The 17,202-nt window shown below is 38.4% G+C and overlaps 2 protein-coding genes across 2 annotated transcripts; one reads left to right on the forward strand and one right to left on the reverse strand.

Annotated features, from left to right (window-relative positions):
- Positions 1-4,000: 4,000 nt before the first annotated feature.
- Positions 4,001-4,357, forward strand: LOC143891903 (uncharacterized). The gene has a single exon (XM_077396400.1). It carries the CDS (start codon positions 4,001-4,003, stop codon positions 4,355-4,357), a length of 357 nt encoding a protein of 118 aa, XP_077252515.1.
- Positions 4,358-8,320: 3,963 nt separating this feature from the next.
- Positions 8,321-16,957, reverse strand: LOC143845550 (Chaperone DnaJ-domain superfamily protein). The gene is made up of 8 exons (XM_077353928.1): positions 16,680-16,957; positions 10,177-10,275; positions 9,979-10,080; positions 9,835-9,894; positions 9,631-9,737; positions 9,459-9,541; positions 8,864-8,954; positions 8,321-8,709 (listed from the first exon to the last, which is right to left on the reverse strand). The coding sequence occupies exons 1-8, from the start codon at positions 16,767-16,769 to the stop codon at positions 8,502-8,504; spliced, it is 840 nt and encodes a 279-aa protein (XP_077210043.1). The 5' UTR covers positions 16,770-16,957; the 3' UTR covers positions 8,321-8,501.
- Between the last annotated feature and the right edge of the window lie 245 nt (positions 16,958-17,202).

Genomic DNA, 17,202 nt, shown 5'->3' on the forward strand with positions numbered 1-17,202 from the left:
TATTCAAATAATCATCAGTTCCTTTTAATAAAGATGCAATCTTTTCAAGAACGACATTACTACACTTACCATACTCGAAACTAAGAGTTACTGCCTTGCCCAAAATTGAATTCTTAACCATACTCAGAGATGGAATTGATAAATTTCTTTTAAGCTTATTCATTTCAGCTATGATTTTCTTATAAGCATCTTTTGCACCGACTGGAATTTTCTCTTAGCAACATTCTTTTTTGGTTTCCTAACAACTTGCTTTTTGAAATTATCATCCACTACACAAGGGTGGGTGAAGCTCAATGTTAAAGATATGTGATTTCTTCAATTTAGCAAGAACTGAATACGCAGAATCTTCAGGAAGGTCCTATCAAAGCTACACCAATTCTGAATTTGGAATTTATAACTGAAATCTCTCTATGTTCCTTTTGGTCCTTTTGTACCATTCTATATCTGTAATTGCCAGAGAATTTATGTCGCCTAAACATCGCTGAAACGATGAGAAATCAAATTCGTTTTGCTCAATGACAGTCATAAAACATTGAGCTTCCACTATGTTTTTGTTAACCTTTTCAGGATCACAAGAAGTTTCTTCCACCAATTCCTAATTACAGTCGCAGCTCTCACTCCCTGATGCTCAATAGTTGCTGGACCTCTTGACATGGCACCATGCATTGTACAATCCTGAAGCCTCAATCAAACTTAAACCTCCCCGGTCTGGCAATTATTAAATTTTCACAAACTTTACTTCTGACAATAGAAAATCTTCATCATTTATGAATGAGCCTGACATTATTGAACTAATTGCATTAATGGCAATCCCATGGACTTCTTGAGGCCTTTCTTGTCTGGCTACCTCATAAATATTCTGTTCTTCATCAAGTTCATTGAAGCATATGGCTTCAGACACCTCATGGAATGCTCTAAATTTATACTAAATATTAGCATAACACACACTACTTACTATATGGGAAAATGAAGTGGTTAGTCCTTAGCCATGATCTCAAATGTCGATTTGTTTCAATACAAAGACGCAGGCTATATCCTCGAGTTTTCAAGAAACTGCTCGAGTTTTAGCGAAATCTGCTCTACGAGGTCGTATCTTTTATGGGCTCCTTCAGTTAATGCTTTGGTGTTTCATTTTTGCGAGCAGTCTGTTTCTTTGAATGTCAGTATTATTAATGTTCCTTGCAGCTTTGTTTCGATGTTCACATCAGGACGCAGCGCAATCCCATAATAACAATGACAATATGACGACCACATTTTCATTCATCCTTGCAATGTCGACCGCTCAAGAAAGTCCCTCTTTGTTTCTATTAACTTTAGGACTGACTTACTCTTGAACGTAATGTTTAACCCACAAGCAAGTTTGAGCATTCTGAATAAGTAAAGCAATTCCATAGGGTTTTGGGCATGATAAAATCAATTTTCTCACAAATGGCAGAGGCATTAGCACCCAATCCAACTTGCTGTACATTGGGCAAACTGATCACTATTCACACTGATATGCACAGTGCTACTGGCAACAGAATTATTTTTGACTTACTGGATCACATTTCTCGTCAAAATGCCAATTTCAATGACACTTTCTTTGACAAATGCATTGAAGTTTACAGTAAAGTTACTGATAACATAATAACAGCAGAAATGGATGCGTTGTTGGAAAGGTATGCCTCTTGGAGTGTTTCATCAGACGTTGATTTAGCAGTTTCTTTGGCTTGAACCATACTGATAAAGATGCTGAATATTTTGAGAGAATTGTCATAGGCTCGCCAGCTGAAGTATATTACAGAACCTTTGAGAAAATTTTAAAATAACAACGAGGTATTATGTAACCATTTATGAATAGGCCATCTAAATTGAATAAAGAAAATATTCTGGCTGCTGCTCTCCAATCTTTAAGCAGTATTAAAATTGCTAAATGCTTGCATACTGCACTGGGTCACCCTGACATGTGGTGTAGGGTAAAGCATGATGTCAGGTTGTGATTGGCTGTTTCATATGGTATGGGTCTATTGCCTCACAGCAGGTCCTGGGTTCAAAAATCCACGTGTACGCCAAATCAAAACCCAAATCCTTGCATCTATATATAAAATCCAGTCAATAAAATCCATCAGGGTTCATGTTAGAAGGTAGAATTAGCATATTGCTGGAAGCTAATTTGGATTAATATAACATAAATTTTACATATAGATACCTTCATTAGATTCATGTTTAAGTGCACCACTTTCTCCATTATATGTTTGAATCAAATCTCTTTGTAAATACTAATCGACATTAGATCAAATGAAATTCAACATCATAGAGTGCTTACCAACAGACGAAGTTCAGAACCTGGTTTACTAGTCTTAAAGTCAGAATAAGTTAATAAAACACAAGAAAATTCAACACCATGTGCGTAGTTTTCAAGGTGTAATGAAACAAAGCTCAAGCTCAGGTAGGATATCACTGGATTAAAGCCCCACATAACGTCAAATATGATCTTGTTAATTGCATTTCCCAGTTTTGCTGCCGAAATTCTGCCGGAAAGAGACAGGAAAAGTAGTTGAGGGATGAACAGAGCAAATTATGGTACTAACCATTGATTGAATGCTGATTTAAATGGGTAAGAATTGGAGAAAGAAATAGCAAATGCAGAGAAGGAAGGAGGGGACTAACTGATAAAGTCACATTACCAGCCTTGGGAATTCTCTTTGGATGGTATAGATTTAAGTCTATGGTCTATAAAGATCCCAACTGAACAAAACCAACCATTTCATGGCAATGCAAGGCTAGTCAAAAGTTGTTATTAGTACTTACTTGGGTTTTTTTTCCTAATCATCAACCTTGGGTCCACATGCGCCATGTGGGGAGAGATCAATCTAATCCGTTGATCCCCGAACACAACTCTATCTCATTATTGCTGGCCCACCTTGATCGGGTGATCGTAGCCCTTGATCTAGAAGTTCTTGATTATGGTTTTGCCTGGAGGATGATTTGTGTAGGACTTAATCCTACGGATGAATCGTCTGTCCGACATGAGATCAATGGTCCTGATAAGACAAGCATTATCAAAAGCTTAGTACCTGAAGGAAAATATTTTTTGGGACATGACATTTCCATTGGAGGGATTAGCAAATGAATGGTCAAGATCACCAAGTAAGTATACCCCACTCGCACTTTTCCCGGTTATGTGTTTCCATGGAAGACACATTCCTTTCGCAGGTTTTATCAAAGAAACGGAAAATGATTTACAGAGCTTTGAGCTTATGATCTCGTCTTTCAGAAATCTTCACAAAAAGGTCGCAAAATGGCCGCCGTCTTTCTCTCTCGTAGGATCACCAATAAGCTACTTGCGAAGGCAACCCTTCATCCTTCCTCTGTAATTACTACCCATTCAGTCTCCCCAAACCCTAACCCTAGCTCCATTGTTTCGTTCTCACAAGAAAATCCCTTAAACCCTCATCGCACTTTCATCAGTTCCTATTCAATTTCATCCCCCATTATCAAATCTCAAAGGATAGTCCATGAAAAACCCACAAACCCAAATCCTGATTTTGTCAAACCTAACTCGAATTCTGCCCATTCCACGTCAGAACAAAACCCTATAAACCCTAATCTCAGTTTCATCAGGTCTTACTCAAGTTCAGCCCTTATTATCAAATCTCGGAGCATACTCCGTGAAAACCCCACAAACCCAAATCCTGATTTTGTAAAACTTTACTCGAAATCTGCCCATACCCCGTTAGAACAAAACCCTAATCTCAGTTTCATCAGATTTTACTCAAGTTCAGCAACTATTGTCAAGTCTCAACCACTTCCTAACTCTAATTTTTCCAGAACTTATTCAAATTCTGCCCACACACCATTAGAAGAAAAACCCAATTTAGGCAGCCCTCCTAGTCCAGACTCTGAAAACCCCCAAAACCCTAATTTCCGACACCAAGAGATAGTCGGCCCTACCGTCGAGCGAGACGGGTCAGAGCTCGCCGAAGAGACTAGAAGAGTTCTAGAAAACCTAGAGAAAACAATGTATGGTCTTAGTAAATCAGTAGCTCTTCTGGGTCTGGTTCAGCTCTTATGTGGAGCTTGGATCTCTTACACTACTAAATCTTCGCCAATTAGCGAAGTTTCTATACAGAGCTTTGCGGCATTTGCATTCCCATTCTCATTGGCCTTTCTGTTGCGGCGAACAATTAAGCCAACGAGCTTTTATAGGAGGATGGAAGAACAGGGTCGATTGCAGATTCTAACTCGAACACTTCAAATTTGTAAGTGTTTGAATATTTTCTTCTTGAGATTACGTGTTACTTCCTTTGTTTGTGTTGCGGGTATTACTGCAGGGTTGTTGTATGCTATTTGGGCAAGTGGTCGTTTGGTTGTGTAATGAAGGATAGAGCTATCTTGAATGATTTTCCTTCAACATTTTAGATATAGTTCCTGTTTTGTTTTGTTTGATTTTTTATTCTGGATAGAGCTACCTTAGTATACAAGGATAGCTTATTTTTCTTCTTTTCTTTGTACTTTTTTTGGATAAGAAAGACGGCATCAAAGACGCTGAAAGACTAGTTACTCGATGGAGGTCGGGTACCATTGAGTTTTTGTTTATATAAATGAAACATTATTTCTTTAGATGCTATTGGATTGTTGAAGTATTAGATGGATATAATCATCATGTCTACTTCAGCTTTTACTGCTTATTTCTCTATTTTTGTGCGACAGTAGGTTATATTTTGGTGCGCGAACCCAATTTATCTGTAAAATTGCAGTCTAAAATGCAATTGGGTTGTTGGCTAGCTTTTAAGGGTGAGTTCTACCCAGGTCCCAAACACCAGGAGCATCTTAGAAAATGTTACAAAAGCAAGAGTGCGCTAAGCTAACTTGCGCTGAAGTTCTATATGAGACAAATTATTTTACCTTTAAAAAAATGCAATTGGGTTGCACACCGAGATGAACCCTTGACTTTGTATGGTCCGGTATGAATCTATTTGTCTGTCACTTTTCAAATGGCTTTGGCTGGTGATATGAATGTTTCCATGGATACTGTATAGGACCTTAGTGTTGGGTTGAGCTAATTTTGTGGTTTCTACTGAATGGCAGCCAAAGTAAACTGGATATTGTAGCTCCTGAGGTTAAGGGTATCAAATGAAAGTCATTTTGTTCCATTTCAAGGAAATGCAGCTCACTGGTGAAAATAATAAGTCAATTTATTATTAGTATAATAGCACCTTAGTGTTACTTTGCATAGGCAAATTGAAAATCATTAATAGTGAAAAATGAAATAAGTGTAACACCAGAAATGAAGTCTTTTAGCTACTTTGGTGTGAGAGAAGGTTCATCAACTGCTTCAACTGGGGCTTTGTTATCTGCAGCTTTTTGAGTTTAGCGGAACGTGAAGCAATTGTCCCTCGAGGGAGACCAATAGTTTCTAAAATTGATTAGGGCATCACATATTAGTATGTGATTAGGGAAGATGCCCCAAATCATGGATGAATTGAAGTGTCTGTTCTGGATTGAACTGAGGCGAATGTCTTTTTTCACTAGTCTTTCATGGATGTGTTCAAGAGTACGGCTCTGGTGCTTGTATACTCTTAAAAGAGTTGAGTAACTTTATTGAAACAATGAAAATCATCTAGTATGAGAAACTCAGTAAAGAAGAGAAAGTTTGAACTTTGTGATTCGATATATTTGACTTGAACACAAACTGGTGGAGAAAATTGGGATACGAATTTTCAGTTAATGGAAGGTCTGCTCAGCAAATGTACAAAGTGGACCACTTTTTGGGGTTTACATATCTGCTAGACATAGACTCCGGTTAGCCGACCCTCTTCTTCCCATTTGGGTTGGGTTAACCAATTTTTCAGTTTAATTAACTGCAAGAAACATCATTGAGAGAGTATTTTTTGAAAGATATCCGGAAAGCACTACAGTGTTGTGGTTTACCAACCAGAGTTCAATACCTTGATTTCTTAGATCCCTTCCAGCCCTTGATCTCTTTTAGAGATAGGATTGAGCACGACCAATCACAACAACTGCTAAGAGAACTTTCTCGAGCGTCACCAAACATAGTCTTGTGCTGTCGTTGACTATAGCTGGAGTTTATATGTCTAGAGGTTCTTCTTGGTGTTGAGCTATTTTTCCTGACCTTGCCAAAGTTCGTCTTGTCATTGTTTGATTTTGAAACTGTGCAACATAATGACATGGGCTCTTTCAAACTGTCAACACCCCCACAAGCTCATCCTTGCCGGATCAACGGCTTGTCTATTTAGAATCATTACCACATGGTGGGAAACTAGCCAATCATAGCTGTGGGATCATGTAGGTTTGTGTTGTCCTAAAGCGTAGTATAACCATTTTTCTAGGCCAATATCATGTTTTAGCTGAACAGCAGCAACAATCCATACCAACTTGGCGAGATCATCTGTATAGAGTAATTTTTAAAGTCCGAAGTCACCTGCATTCCGTTGGAGGAAGTGCTGTTGAGAAATAATGGAAACTTTCTACAGAGATGGGAGACTTTCTACCAAGAGGGATGTTGTTGTCCTTTGTAAGGAATATGTTGGAGCACTGTAATCAAATTCAAATTGAGTTAAACACCATTTTAAAAGCTAAGCTGGGTACTCCAAATACTTTCAAAGTTGACTAAACTCCATCAATACTAAGATCAAGTTTCAGAATTAGCTCAGTTATCTGGAAACTCAAACGAAGTTAAAGAGTAATTGGATCTTTCCAAAAAAAAAAGGTTAAAAAGAGTTCTTGAAATTTGAAAAACTCGAATAAGTTAGGAAAGCCATGAGTACTCTTTTTGGTAGGTAAGCTTGGATCGAACCTGCTACCTCAAGTTTGTGATAGAAAACCTCAACCATTGAACTACAGGCCAAACCCCTACTCATATGAGTACTTGATCAAAACTTTGGCTGGAATTGTTATGTTCTCTTAATTTGATCAATGAACTCTGCCCCCATTGTAAATTCTATGTTTCTGTTTTCTTTTCTGTGTTTTTAATGAAATTTTCTTAGCTGTTTAAAAAAAAAATGCTAACAACGTTTGGAGTGGAGGTAATCCACAGCTAGCAGCATTTGAGTCACCAATTTGCAGAGCTTCTGGAGGGGGTGAGCAAAATAACCATGCACACCAGGTGTGCATTAGTACCACTTGCTGGTACACCCACAAGGACTTAAATCTTTGTCTTACAATGAAATGAACTGCACCATGATCATGTGTATTAACTGAACATCAAAACACATGCTCATCGATCTGAACCATATGGGCTGTATCGGAAAACTTGCACTGAATGGGGAATATGAACTCCGATCAATGCATCATCGGAACCATATGGACTGTATCCTAAAACTTGCACTGAATGGGTAGTATAAACTCCGATCAATGCATTTTTTGTGACCATTGTACATAGCTTATGCCGAACATTCAAAAGTGCAAGATTGATAGGTGGCTGTGTGGTGTGGACCGTGTGGTGTTATATTTAGGTTTTGGCCTATCCAAACGGTGGCCGCTCCAGCTCATCAATGCACCACATGTCCATTGAGAACGTTTGTGCAATTTTTAGGTTGTGGCCTATCCAAAGGGTGGCCCCAGCTCACTAATGCACCCACACGTCCATTGGCAACGTTTATGCCCCAAGTTTATAATTTGAGGAATGCTAAATTGAAGCGTGTCCTTTTAATAACCCAGCCCCAAGGGTGCCCCCATTAAATCCAAAAAATAAATTGGATTCAACCCAAACCTTCACTACCTTCACTTAAAGTTAAAAGCTCAATCTGATAAACAACGCACATAATAAAAAAAATTTAAAAAAAAGAAAAGAAAACTGTAAGGGGAATATTAGTGAGATAGAAAGGCATCACCATTCACCACTCTTTTACCTTGATTGTGTTTTTTTTCATTTGCCATCGGGTCTTAACTTGTATTTGGTATGAAGATCATTCTTGATAAAGGCACACAACTTAAACATCATATCTGACTTATCATCAAGTCGTAGAGTAAGAAACGGAACGGCTATCCATACACACAAAACCCTTGTCCTTGATTCTGGCAAAAATTAAAAAAACAAAGAATGCCAGCTGTGAGAACTATATCCAATGTGGGACCCATCTTTTACCTTTTTCATATTCTACACCATGCCAATCAAACAGTTGGGCCAAGTGAATGGGAATTGATATATTCATCCCTTTTATTTACTTGGGAAGTGTATTCATGACTACTATTTTACACTAGAGGAGACTGTCCCAAGTACAAAAAGGGGGCAAATATATCATTTTCCCAGGTGAAGATGCAATATTTGCCTGTGGCCCATCCACAATGAGACCCGCCAGTTGAATAGGAAATGTAGTGAAAGCAAAAAAGCTTCAAGCCACATTAATAAAACACATTTAGGAGTGGAATTCGATGAAATAAATACAAAACATCATAACTTACAGAAGAGGACCCCCTACAAGATTCATGCAGTCTGGGGACTTTAATAACTGGATAATCCATTGAGAGAAACGTTACCACTTGGCCACTTGGTTGCTCTACCTTTGCTTCCTCTTTTTGGTCTGCCTGCCATTTTCAAGCCTACTTCTTGTAGCCTCAAATTCTTCTTCTGTAGGTTCCATGGCAGACTTGCTCCCACTGTATTTTTTCTCCAAGGCAGAGAACATAGACTCGAACTGCTCTTTCCTCTGGCTTCGGCGCTGAGAGATGACTGCAACCAGATCAGTTTCTGATTGCTTATTTGATCTGCAAAGGGTTCAAAAGATGGTCAGTTCAAAAAAAAAGGAATGGATGAATGATTTTTTTTTATGACATAGGGTATCCCCACTACATTTTAGGGCGGGACTAATCCCTATGGACGCAGGCAATCAAATGGATGAGTGAATGAATGGCAACTTACTTCCCCCTCCGTTTTAGAGGTTCTGTGGGTGGTTTTGTTTCAGACACTTCCTTTGCCCATCGCCTAAAAGCTTTAGTTGCCTTCAGCTCTCCTATGTATATAAGAGAAATCTAACTGATTACTTGCCTCTGCAAATCAATGAATATCACTATATAGGCAACCTTAAGTACAACAATCTGTGAGAACTAAATTACCATTCAAAAAAAAATTCATGATTTTCAAATGGAAGCTGGGAGAAAAGCTATGATTTATTACCATTCAAAAAAAAAAGAAAAAAAAAAAGCTATGATTTGGGCGACACTTCAAATTTGTTGCTGACACACGTGTCGTGTCGTCCGTGTCCACAAATCATGGGTCATGAACGACATCAATAATAACCATAACTAACATAACAAAAATCAAACTGATCACCCTAAAACAGGAATGAGAAAAGATTACAAAAATTGAATTTGCAGATAACCATTAGTGACTGGTGTTTCTGAGAAGAAAAGTGTCACATAACCTTAGATTTGGTCTTGTATTATCTTAATAAGAAAGCCCAATAATATGCTAATCAATTCTAGGGCATACAGGAATAAATGATAACAACCCACACCTGCAGCTATTGCCTCGTCAATGATATCCTTGAATCGGTGTGAATCCAATTTTGGCTCCGAACAGATCATGGAACAAAAGAGCCTGCATAAGAAACTCTTCATCTGTCAAGATAGTGCTTCTATTTGTACAAGAGTGGGAAAAAATACTAAAAAAACCATTACATTTCTTACATGTTCATATTGCCCTTGTACTTCTTATATAAATCCTTCAAGTCATTCTTCTCCGAATTTGATCCTCTGTAGTTAGCTTCAAATTCTTCGATATCAGCCTCCGTGACCTGCCATCAATATATAGAGACACCTTTCCTTAATTATATAAGCATAATTATTGGAAGGAAGTTCAATAGCATTGTCTTGTGAAGGGAGAAACAACACCTTTTTGTACATAGATCTGAAATATTCCTGTAGATTTTCAGCAACTTCCCCTGCTAGGTCCTGATTATTCCAAAACATCCCACTTGATATTCTATTAGTTCAACAAAAAGTACAGACAAAAACCAAGTTTCAAGAATCACTCACGGCATCATCAACACAACCAGTCTGATCATAAAGTGCCCTTTTCTCCTCATCCCCTAGAATTGATATCACCTTCTGCAAGAGCTGAAAATTTTCTTTGGCTTCCTATAAGCAAAGCAAATAACACAATGAGAGAATGGAATAAAACAAAGTGCAGCATCTAAAAAAAATGATCCATGTCCCAGAACATCAACTCTGCACCTCATCTCCAGGATTCTTATCAGGATGAAGACGCAAGGCTAACTTGTAGTATGCCTTCTTTATTTCCTGCTTAGAAGCTGTTCTCTCCACACCAAGAATCTACAAGGGCACTAGGTTGTTAATGACCTTTCATATTCCAACAATTAATAAGATTTTTTTTTTTAAAATACATAAGAATTAAATTATTCACAACAATAAAATGATGAATCTACATTATCATAATCCTCCGAGTTCTACATCCTTGAACTGAGTTGATCATTAAGCATAAAGAGCTTCTAGATACCCATGATAACAACCATGTCCCATACATATTAACTAGGAGGCAGATAGTATTGGGACATCATTATGAGGTAATACACGGCCATTGAGAAATTAATTGAGCTTGTATCCTCAAACCTTTCTACTACACCATCTTTCTCTAGGTGTGATTCCATGCAGCAGGGAATCATATACAAGCAGTTTTTAGACTAGCAACAGGTTTCCATGTGACAGTCCATCTTGGGGTTTCAAGTCTTGCTTGGAAGCATGTATGGTTAATGTTTTATGCATGCATTGATGGCTTCAATCAACCAAAATTTTCAAGCCTACCAAACAATGAATATTGACAGTTAATCGATGTCAAACCTTGCTGTTTTTCTTTTTCCTGATAGGTAAGGATGAAGAGCCCCTGACCACTAGAGCTCAAATCTGTTAGAAACTGGATGAAACTCAATTTCAGGTGAGGAAAACTCAAGGGTATAGAGCTATGTCACCTGTTTCATTAATTCGCTCAGTTCGGGTTTGAATACGCGGTTCGCAACTTTCATAAGAACCCAGTTTGATTTTTATTTTTATTTTTTTTGGGTTCGCTTTTTTGGTTCATTTCAGTTTGCTAGACTGGTATGCTCTGGTTCACTAGTTTGGTTCACTACATTATGTAACGCACGTGTAAACTCATAGTCCATGTGCGCTTATAGACTATTAACCATTTGCGCTCTCTCTCTCTCTCTCTCTCTCTCTCTCTGGAGATCTGAAAAACATTAACCATTTGCTGCAAAACTCTAACCCCTCCCATGGCCATGAAGCTCCTCACATCCAAGCGTACCTCTCGTACCCCTGTATGCTACAGAATTGCTCACTGCATCTCAGCAGTGCAGCACCGTGCACCACCTTCCTTCTCTCAACCTGTCCGAGAACAATGACAGGATTTCCCTGAGACGCATCAAGATTTCAGCTGCCCTTTCTACCAGGGCATGCAGGCCATCTCCTCTTTCCCACTTCCATAACCTGCTATTTTGTACCCACTAAAACTGATGGGCATCCCATGGAATCCCTTAATAGAAGAAAAGTTAGAAAGTTGAAAGTGGGTGGTGATATTAGAAGCTGAGGCTTGAAAATTGGGGAAAAAAAACTCGTCAAACCTGTAACAATTTAAGCCGGTTCCGCATTTAACGAATTACTACAATCTATATTGCAAACTAGTTTGCAGCAAACCGATTCACAATACGACTATGTGTATAGCAAACCGGATAAAACTGGTATAGCGAATAGATTCTACCGCTCGCAGAGAGGAGATTCAAAAGGCAATGGAGATGAAATTGAACTCATCCACATCCTGACCAGTGGGTGAAGCAACACAAGGGAGAGGCTAGACTGGTGAATGCTTGGGAAATGAAGCCAAACCTTAGTTACCACCAGAGAAAGCAACATTGGGTGGGAGAACAGGAGTAGAAGCCAAACATAGGGAATAAGGTAGTTCATGGACTGAGGTGTCTAAGAATATAAAATTTCTAAAGCAAGACTAGCAGCTTAAGTAGGAGATCCGTTTAAGCATTTAGGAGGGAGGAGAAAGCAAATGGAGTGCTTTCCAGCGGAAACTTTTTCCTTTTGAAGGAATGCTACATTTTACTACTCAAAAGAGTGAGGAGTCAGTTGGGCTGATCGGTTTAGAAGACTGGGTCTACAGAGATTAGGGAGGAGGGCAAGTAAACAATTTGTTAGTAATAGGGACTGTAGTGACAGGTTTGGATATTTGTAATAGTTCTGGACAGATCTGTAGGTAGGTTAAAAATCCAAAGTTCTATGACAGATCTATAGGTGTATGGGCAAGGATCTTGGGTGTGAACTAGGGCTGAAGTATTAGGATTCAGCAATAAAGTTTTGGGTTCAAGGACTGATGGTATTATTCACTGGGAACAAGTTGTATGCTGAGGTTTAGCGGACTGTTGCAATTTTAATAGGCACTAGCAGGGTTTTAGGTAAAAGGTTAGAATGACAACCACTAAAGGCAGATTGGCGGACTGTTGAGGGGCATGGGCAGGTTTTGAGGTTACATATTGGCAAAGGAAAGGGATGTCAATGGACTGTTGGCAGCTATCTTAGTTTCTTGGACTACTCAAATTGTAGGCTTTGACGTTATGGTAGATCTGTTATGGAAAAAGGGAACCAGCAGTTCAGGGTTTAGGTTTAGGAAATGGGCATAAGTTGGGGTGTGGTCAATGGAAGGTGAAGGGACTGGTTGTTCGGCAAAGTTTACAGCTTACGGTTGCTGGAAATTTCAGATCAGGTTGCAGGGAGCAAAATTAAAAAAATAAAGAGAACACTAAAGAGAATGGGAAAGAGGATAGAAAGATCAGACCTAGAACCACTCCAGAACTTTCCTAGGCATCACACCCAGATTTTGAAGCATCACACTTCTAATAGGCCAAAGGCATCATACCTAAGGGTTCCATTGGCATCGCAACAGAGGTGATCAAGGCATCGCACCCAGATTTTGAAGCATCACACTTCTAATAGGCCAAAGGCATCACACCTAAGGCTTCCATTGACATCACAACAAAGGTGATCAAGGCATTGCACCTTGGGAACATAGATGTCACATCCACCATTTTGCAAAGCAACCTAAACAAAAGCAAATACTTTTGGACAAAAATCCCCTCTCATGACTTAAAAGATTTGCTCTTCACATAGAATGTTTGTAATAAATGTGTGGGTCTATTTCAAGCACCCATAGACTTAAGTGACGAAAGTTAATTGAGTGCAAAAAGAGTCTGTCACCCTTTATGACTTTAAAGACTCCTAACCAAACATGAAAACTACTAAAATAATCCTACTAATAGTCCTAATTAAAACAACTTATTAAAAGCAACAACTTATAGTAAAATATTTAAGAACTCTTTATTTAAAACAGAAATAAACCAAGATAGAAAGTCTCCTAACTATACTGGACTCTCCAACAAAAATTAGAAATTAAATCTTCCATGCGCGAGCCCAAGCTGGTGTGGCAACTCAAAGTGGAACCCTAAGAAATTTCAGGACTATCTGACTGAATGTCAAACTAGTCAAAAATGGTAAGAAAATGCCCACCCCACTTGTGGCTTTCATTGCTTGACTTCAATATAGTGTGCGTGGGCCCCACTTCAAGACATGCTTGAGGACTACTTCTCGATCTTCTCTTTCTTCCTTGTTTGTGGTCCCCCATCAACACAACCCACATACTTCTGTACTCTTTACTCTTATGGCATAGTCATAATGTGGTTCTACAACAAGCCTCTAGCTTCCTTAATGACAAATAACCACTTGCTAGTGAATTGCCAAGTGGTTTTCTCTTGACTAAACTAGTAGTTTGCCACTCCTTGAATCAAAGATGCGTGTTACTTATGATAATCATCAACCTCGGACTTCCATAGCAATTTGATGATGATAATGGGAGGATAAGATCTCCTTGTATCATGGCTTCCTTTAAAATACCAAAAGGTGTGTCTGGTATGCCGGAATAGGGAATCAGAATCGGCATCAATTCGTTTTCCAGTGATTCTGACATTTGGGTGTCATAGGTGGGCGGATTGAGAAGACTAATGGGAGGATAAGATCTCCTTGTACCATGGCTTCCTTTAAAATACTCAAAGGTGTGTCTGGTATGCCGGAATAGGGAATCAGAATTGCCATCAATTCGCTTTGCAGTGATTCTGACGTTTGGGTGTCATAGGTGGGCGGATTAAGAAAACCCAAGCAGAATTTTTAACAGAACATTTCTAAGAAAACAAAACCGTCGAGAACATTTCTAGGTTGGAGATTTCGAGCAGCTGGAAAAGAGTAATTAAAGTGTTTTTTGTTTTAACTTGAGCTGCATTGAGGAGGTTACTTTTTTAATATCATTTCCCCCTAGGAAAAAAAACCATGTTTTTCTTGTTCTTTTGCCGTTTCCTCTTTCAACTCTGAGAAAATTAGTTATCCGCGGAGTAAGGTTTTGAAATTGGTTTACTGTTTTTTTTTTCATTTTTATGCCCTGGTACCTTCTGAAAAGTTTCTCCTGTTTTTCTGCCAATCAAATCGTAAGTAGGCATCTACTGAAATTTTTCTGATCAGAAGTTAAGGAAATCAAAATGAAGATTTCTCATTGGACTGATGGTTTTTGAAATCTTTTAGTTAGCAGTTTAATCGCCTATTAGTCTGGTGCTCCCTTATGTTCTTTGTGCTTGTATCAGCATTTTGTTTCTCTCGGTGAAAGTTGTTATTTTCTAAGAGCTGGGGGCTGAACCTGATATATCATTTGAAATTCGATTTATGAACAACGAAGTTCTACAACGCCTATGCCAAATCCGTCTTCTCCAATCATTATCTGGTGCATTCCTCCACTTGTTCGGGAGTATTTCAGAACACTGGCCGATGGCGGCCCAGAAGAGAAGAGAATCTCGGAGGAAAACACCCTCCCTCCCTCTCTCTCTGAAACGGTAGATTCCAGGGGTTACCCAAACGGTAGATTTGGAATTGTCATTCTATTTGATGGGAGAATCGGAACAGAGATAGAATGGGATGCTAAATCCGATTCTTCATCTGACAATCCAAACACACCCCAAGGGTTTATGAAGACAGAGGAATCATGGGTCATTGAGATAGCCTACTGTAAGGTGGGCTTTCTCGTCAAACTAATGCAGTTGAATGAGCAGATTCCCTCAGTTATAATGAGGAATCTGACATTATCAGTGTAGCAGAGTAGATGCAGGCTAAACGTTCACTGCAGTCCCATTGAGCTATGATGTAGTGGGTTCCACCAAATTGTGGAATTGTCAAGTTTTACATATGCAACAAGGGGTAATCCAAATAATAGGATACAGAGGTTTCGTTGAAAACAATTCAAGTTAAATGTTATATTTTTCCTACATGGTCACTTACGAAGACAAACTCAACATTTTATAACATATGTTGCAGCTGGTATTGAGATCCGTACACTCAAGAGCCTTTTGCTAAAATTTACTGACATGTTTCTTCAAAGCTACTTTCTATTATATTGAGACGAGTTTCAATTGAGTGCAGAGTTTTCATTGTGTAGATCCAACTGGGCTCTGAAATATCGACAATCAAACTACCAGTGACAGGAATTCGTCCATGTCAAGAGCATTCATTGCAATCGTCTCCGCCTTTTGAATATTGAAGAGACAAATGATCACAATCAGGATTAGGACTTAAGACAACAACAACAGTATCAATCCAAGATATGGATATTCTGTACAAGGATTAAAGGTCAAAAAGGCAGCTGCTTCGATTGAATTCATAGAAAAGTTATACCATACTTTTATGCATTTCATTTCAAACATGAATGTGATTAGGTATTGATCTGGTACTTAATAAATACAACACAATACTAGCACAGGATCCAATCCTTAATTCAGGCAAGGCACTCTTAGAATGGAAACATTACTCTGGTAATTGGTAAAATATTAAAGCAGATATCAGATGTAGATGTAGTAGTTGCACCTTAGAGTTAAGATAATAAGCCCAACAACAAGGGAGTGAAGGACACATTAACCATATCATGGACAATGATTAAATTGAAAATCTAAGTAATTACTAGTATATGACATAGCAATACAGAGGTGAATGCTTTAATTAGTCTTCCACTAAAGTTAGTCTGTGATTACTAGTATCTAACATAGCAGTACCAAAGGCGAATGCTTTAATTCATCTTCCACTAAATTTAGTCTGTGATTACTAGTATCTATCATAGCAGTACCAAAGGCAAATGCTTTAATTCGTCTTCTGCTAAATTTAATATTTTGCATATAGCACTACATAAAATACCAGTAGAAGAAGTCTCTGTGGGGGTCCTATTTTCAATTGATTTATCCTTCAATTTTACAGATCTAATATCTTGAATCAAGCCATGCATGAAATCAAGCTCAATCTTAAATTTCTTTTATGATGAAAGAAGCATATTAAAGAACTTGTGTATGAAGAATACTATTAACAAAAAGCATCAAATTCCCAATCGAAAAAGAGACCACAATCGTCTCTAATAAAGCTTCAAAAGAAAAATAAAAAAAAAAGAATCAGATCCACTGACAAGGAAATGCAAGATTTCTTCAATTGTAACAGATCTAAACTGAACTGTTCATCTAGGGCACAAAATCTTACAAACAAGCGCTTAAATACATTCTTTCAAGCGTCGAATCAATGAAAAGAAAAACCACGAGGATCGTGATATAAAGAACGAACACAAAGATGGAGAGAAAGAGAGCCCTTACCTCGTACAAGCTCTTTTCCGTGGATATGAGATTGGTGCTGAGATGTTCTTCGTTTTCATCGGAAACCCTAGTTTTCTTTTTCTTCCCCATTTCCTTTGTGAGAAGAATTACGAAAAAGAGAGGGATTGGTGAAAAGAAAGGGGGCTCCCTATTTATATGATTATATCATCGACCCGAAAGAGGGGTTTATTTGGTGAAAAATTCCCGCCATTTTTCCTTTCATCTCCAAGAAACCTATATTCGCCTTGGCTTGTTATTGCAATTTTAAGAGGGATCACAAAATGATATTTCCACCCCCCTTTCCCAAATTTTTCCAAGTGGAAAGAAAATTTTTTAAAAAAAGTACGAAGAAAATAATCTAAGCCCAAAAGTTGTATTCCTTTTCCAATGTCCTAAATCCTCTCCACAGTCGGATTTTGAAAGTGAGAAAAGGTGGGCCCTCCACACTGTTTTCTCATTCCAGTAAAATGGCTTAACAAAACATCGGAATTCAGCCTTTTAAGAAGAAAATGGTGTTTTCCCT

Source organism: Tasmannia lanceolata, unplaced genomic scaffold, assembly GCF_043159265.1.
Source record: "Tasmannia lanceolata isolate RefF3 unplaced genomic scaffold, GAP_Taslan_0.1 ptg000015l, whole genome shotgun sequence".
NCBI lineage: Eukaryota > Viridiplantae > Streptophyta > Magnoliopsida > Canellales > Winteraceae > Tasmannia > Tasmannia lanceolata.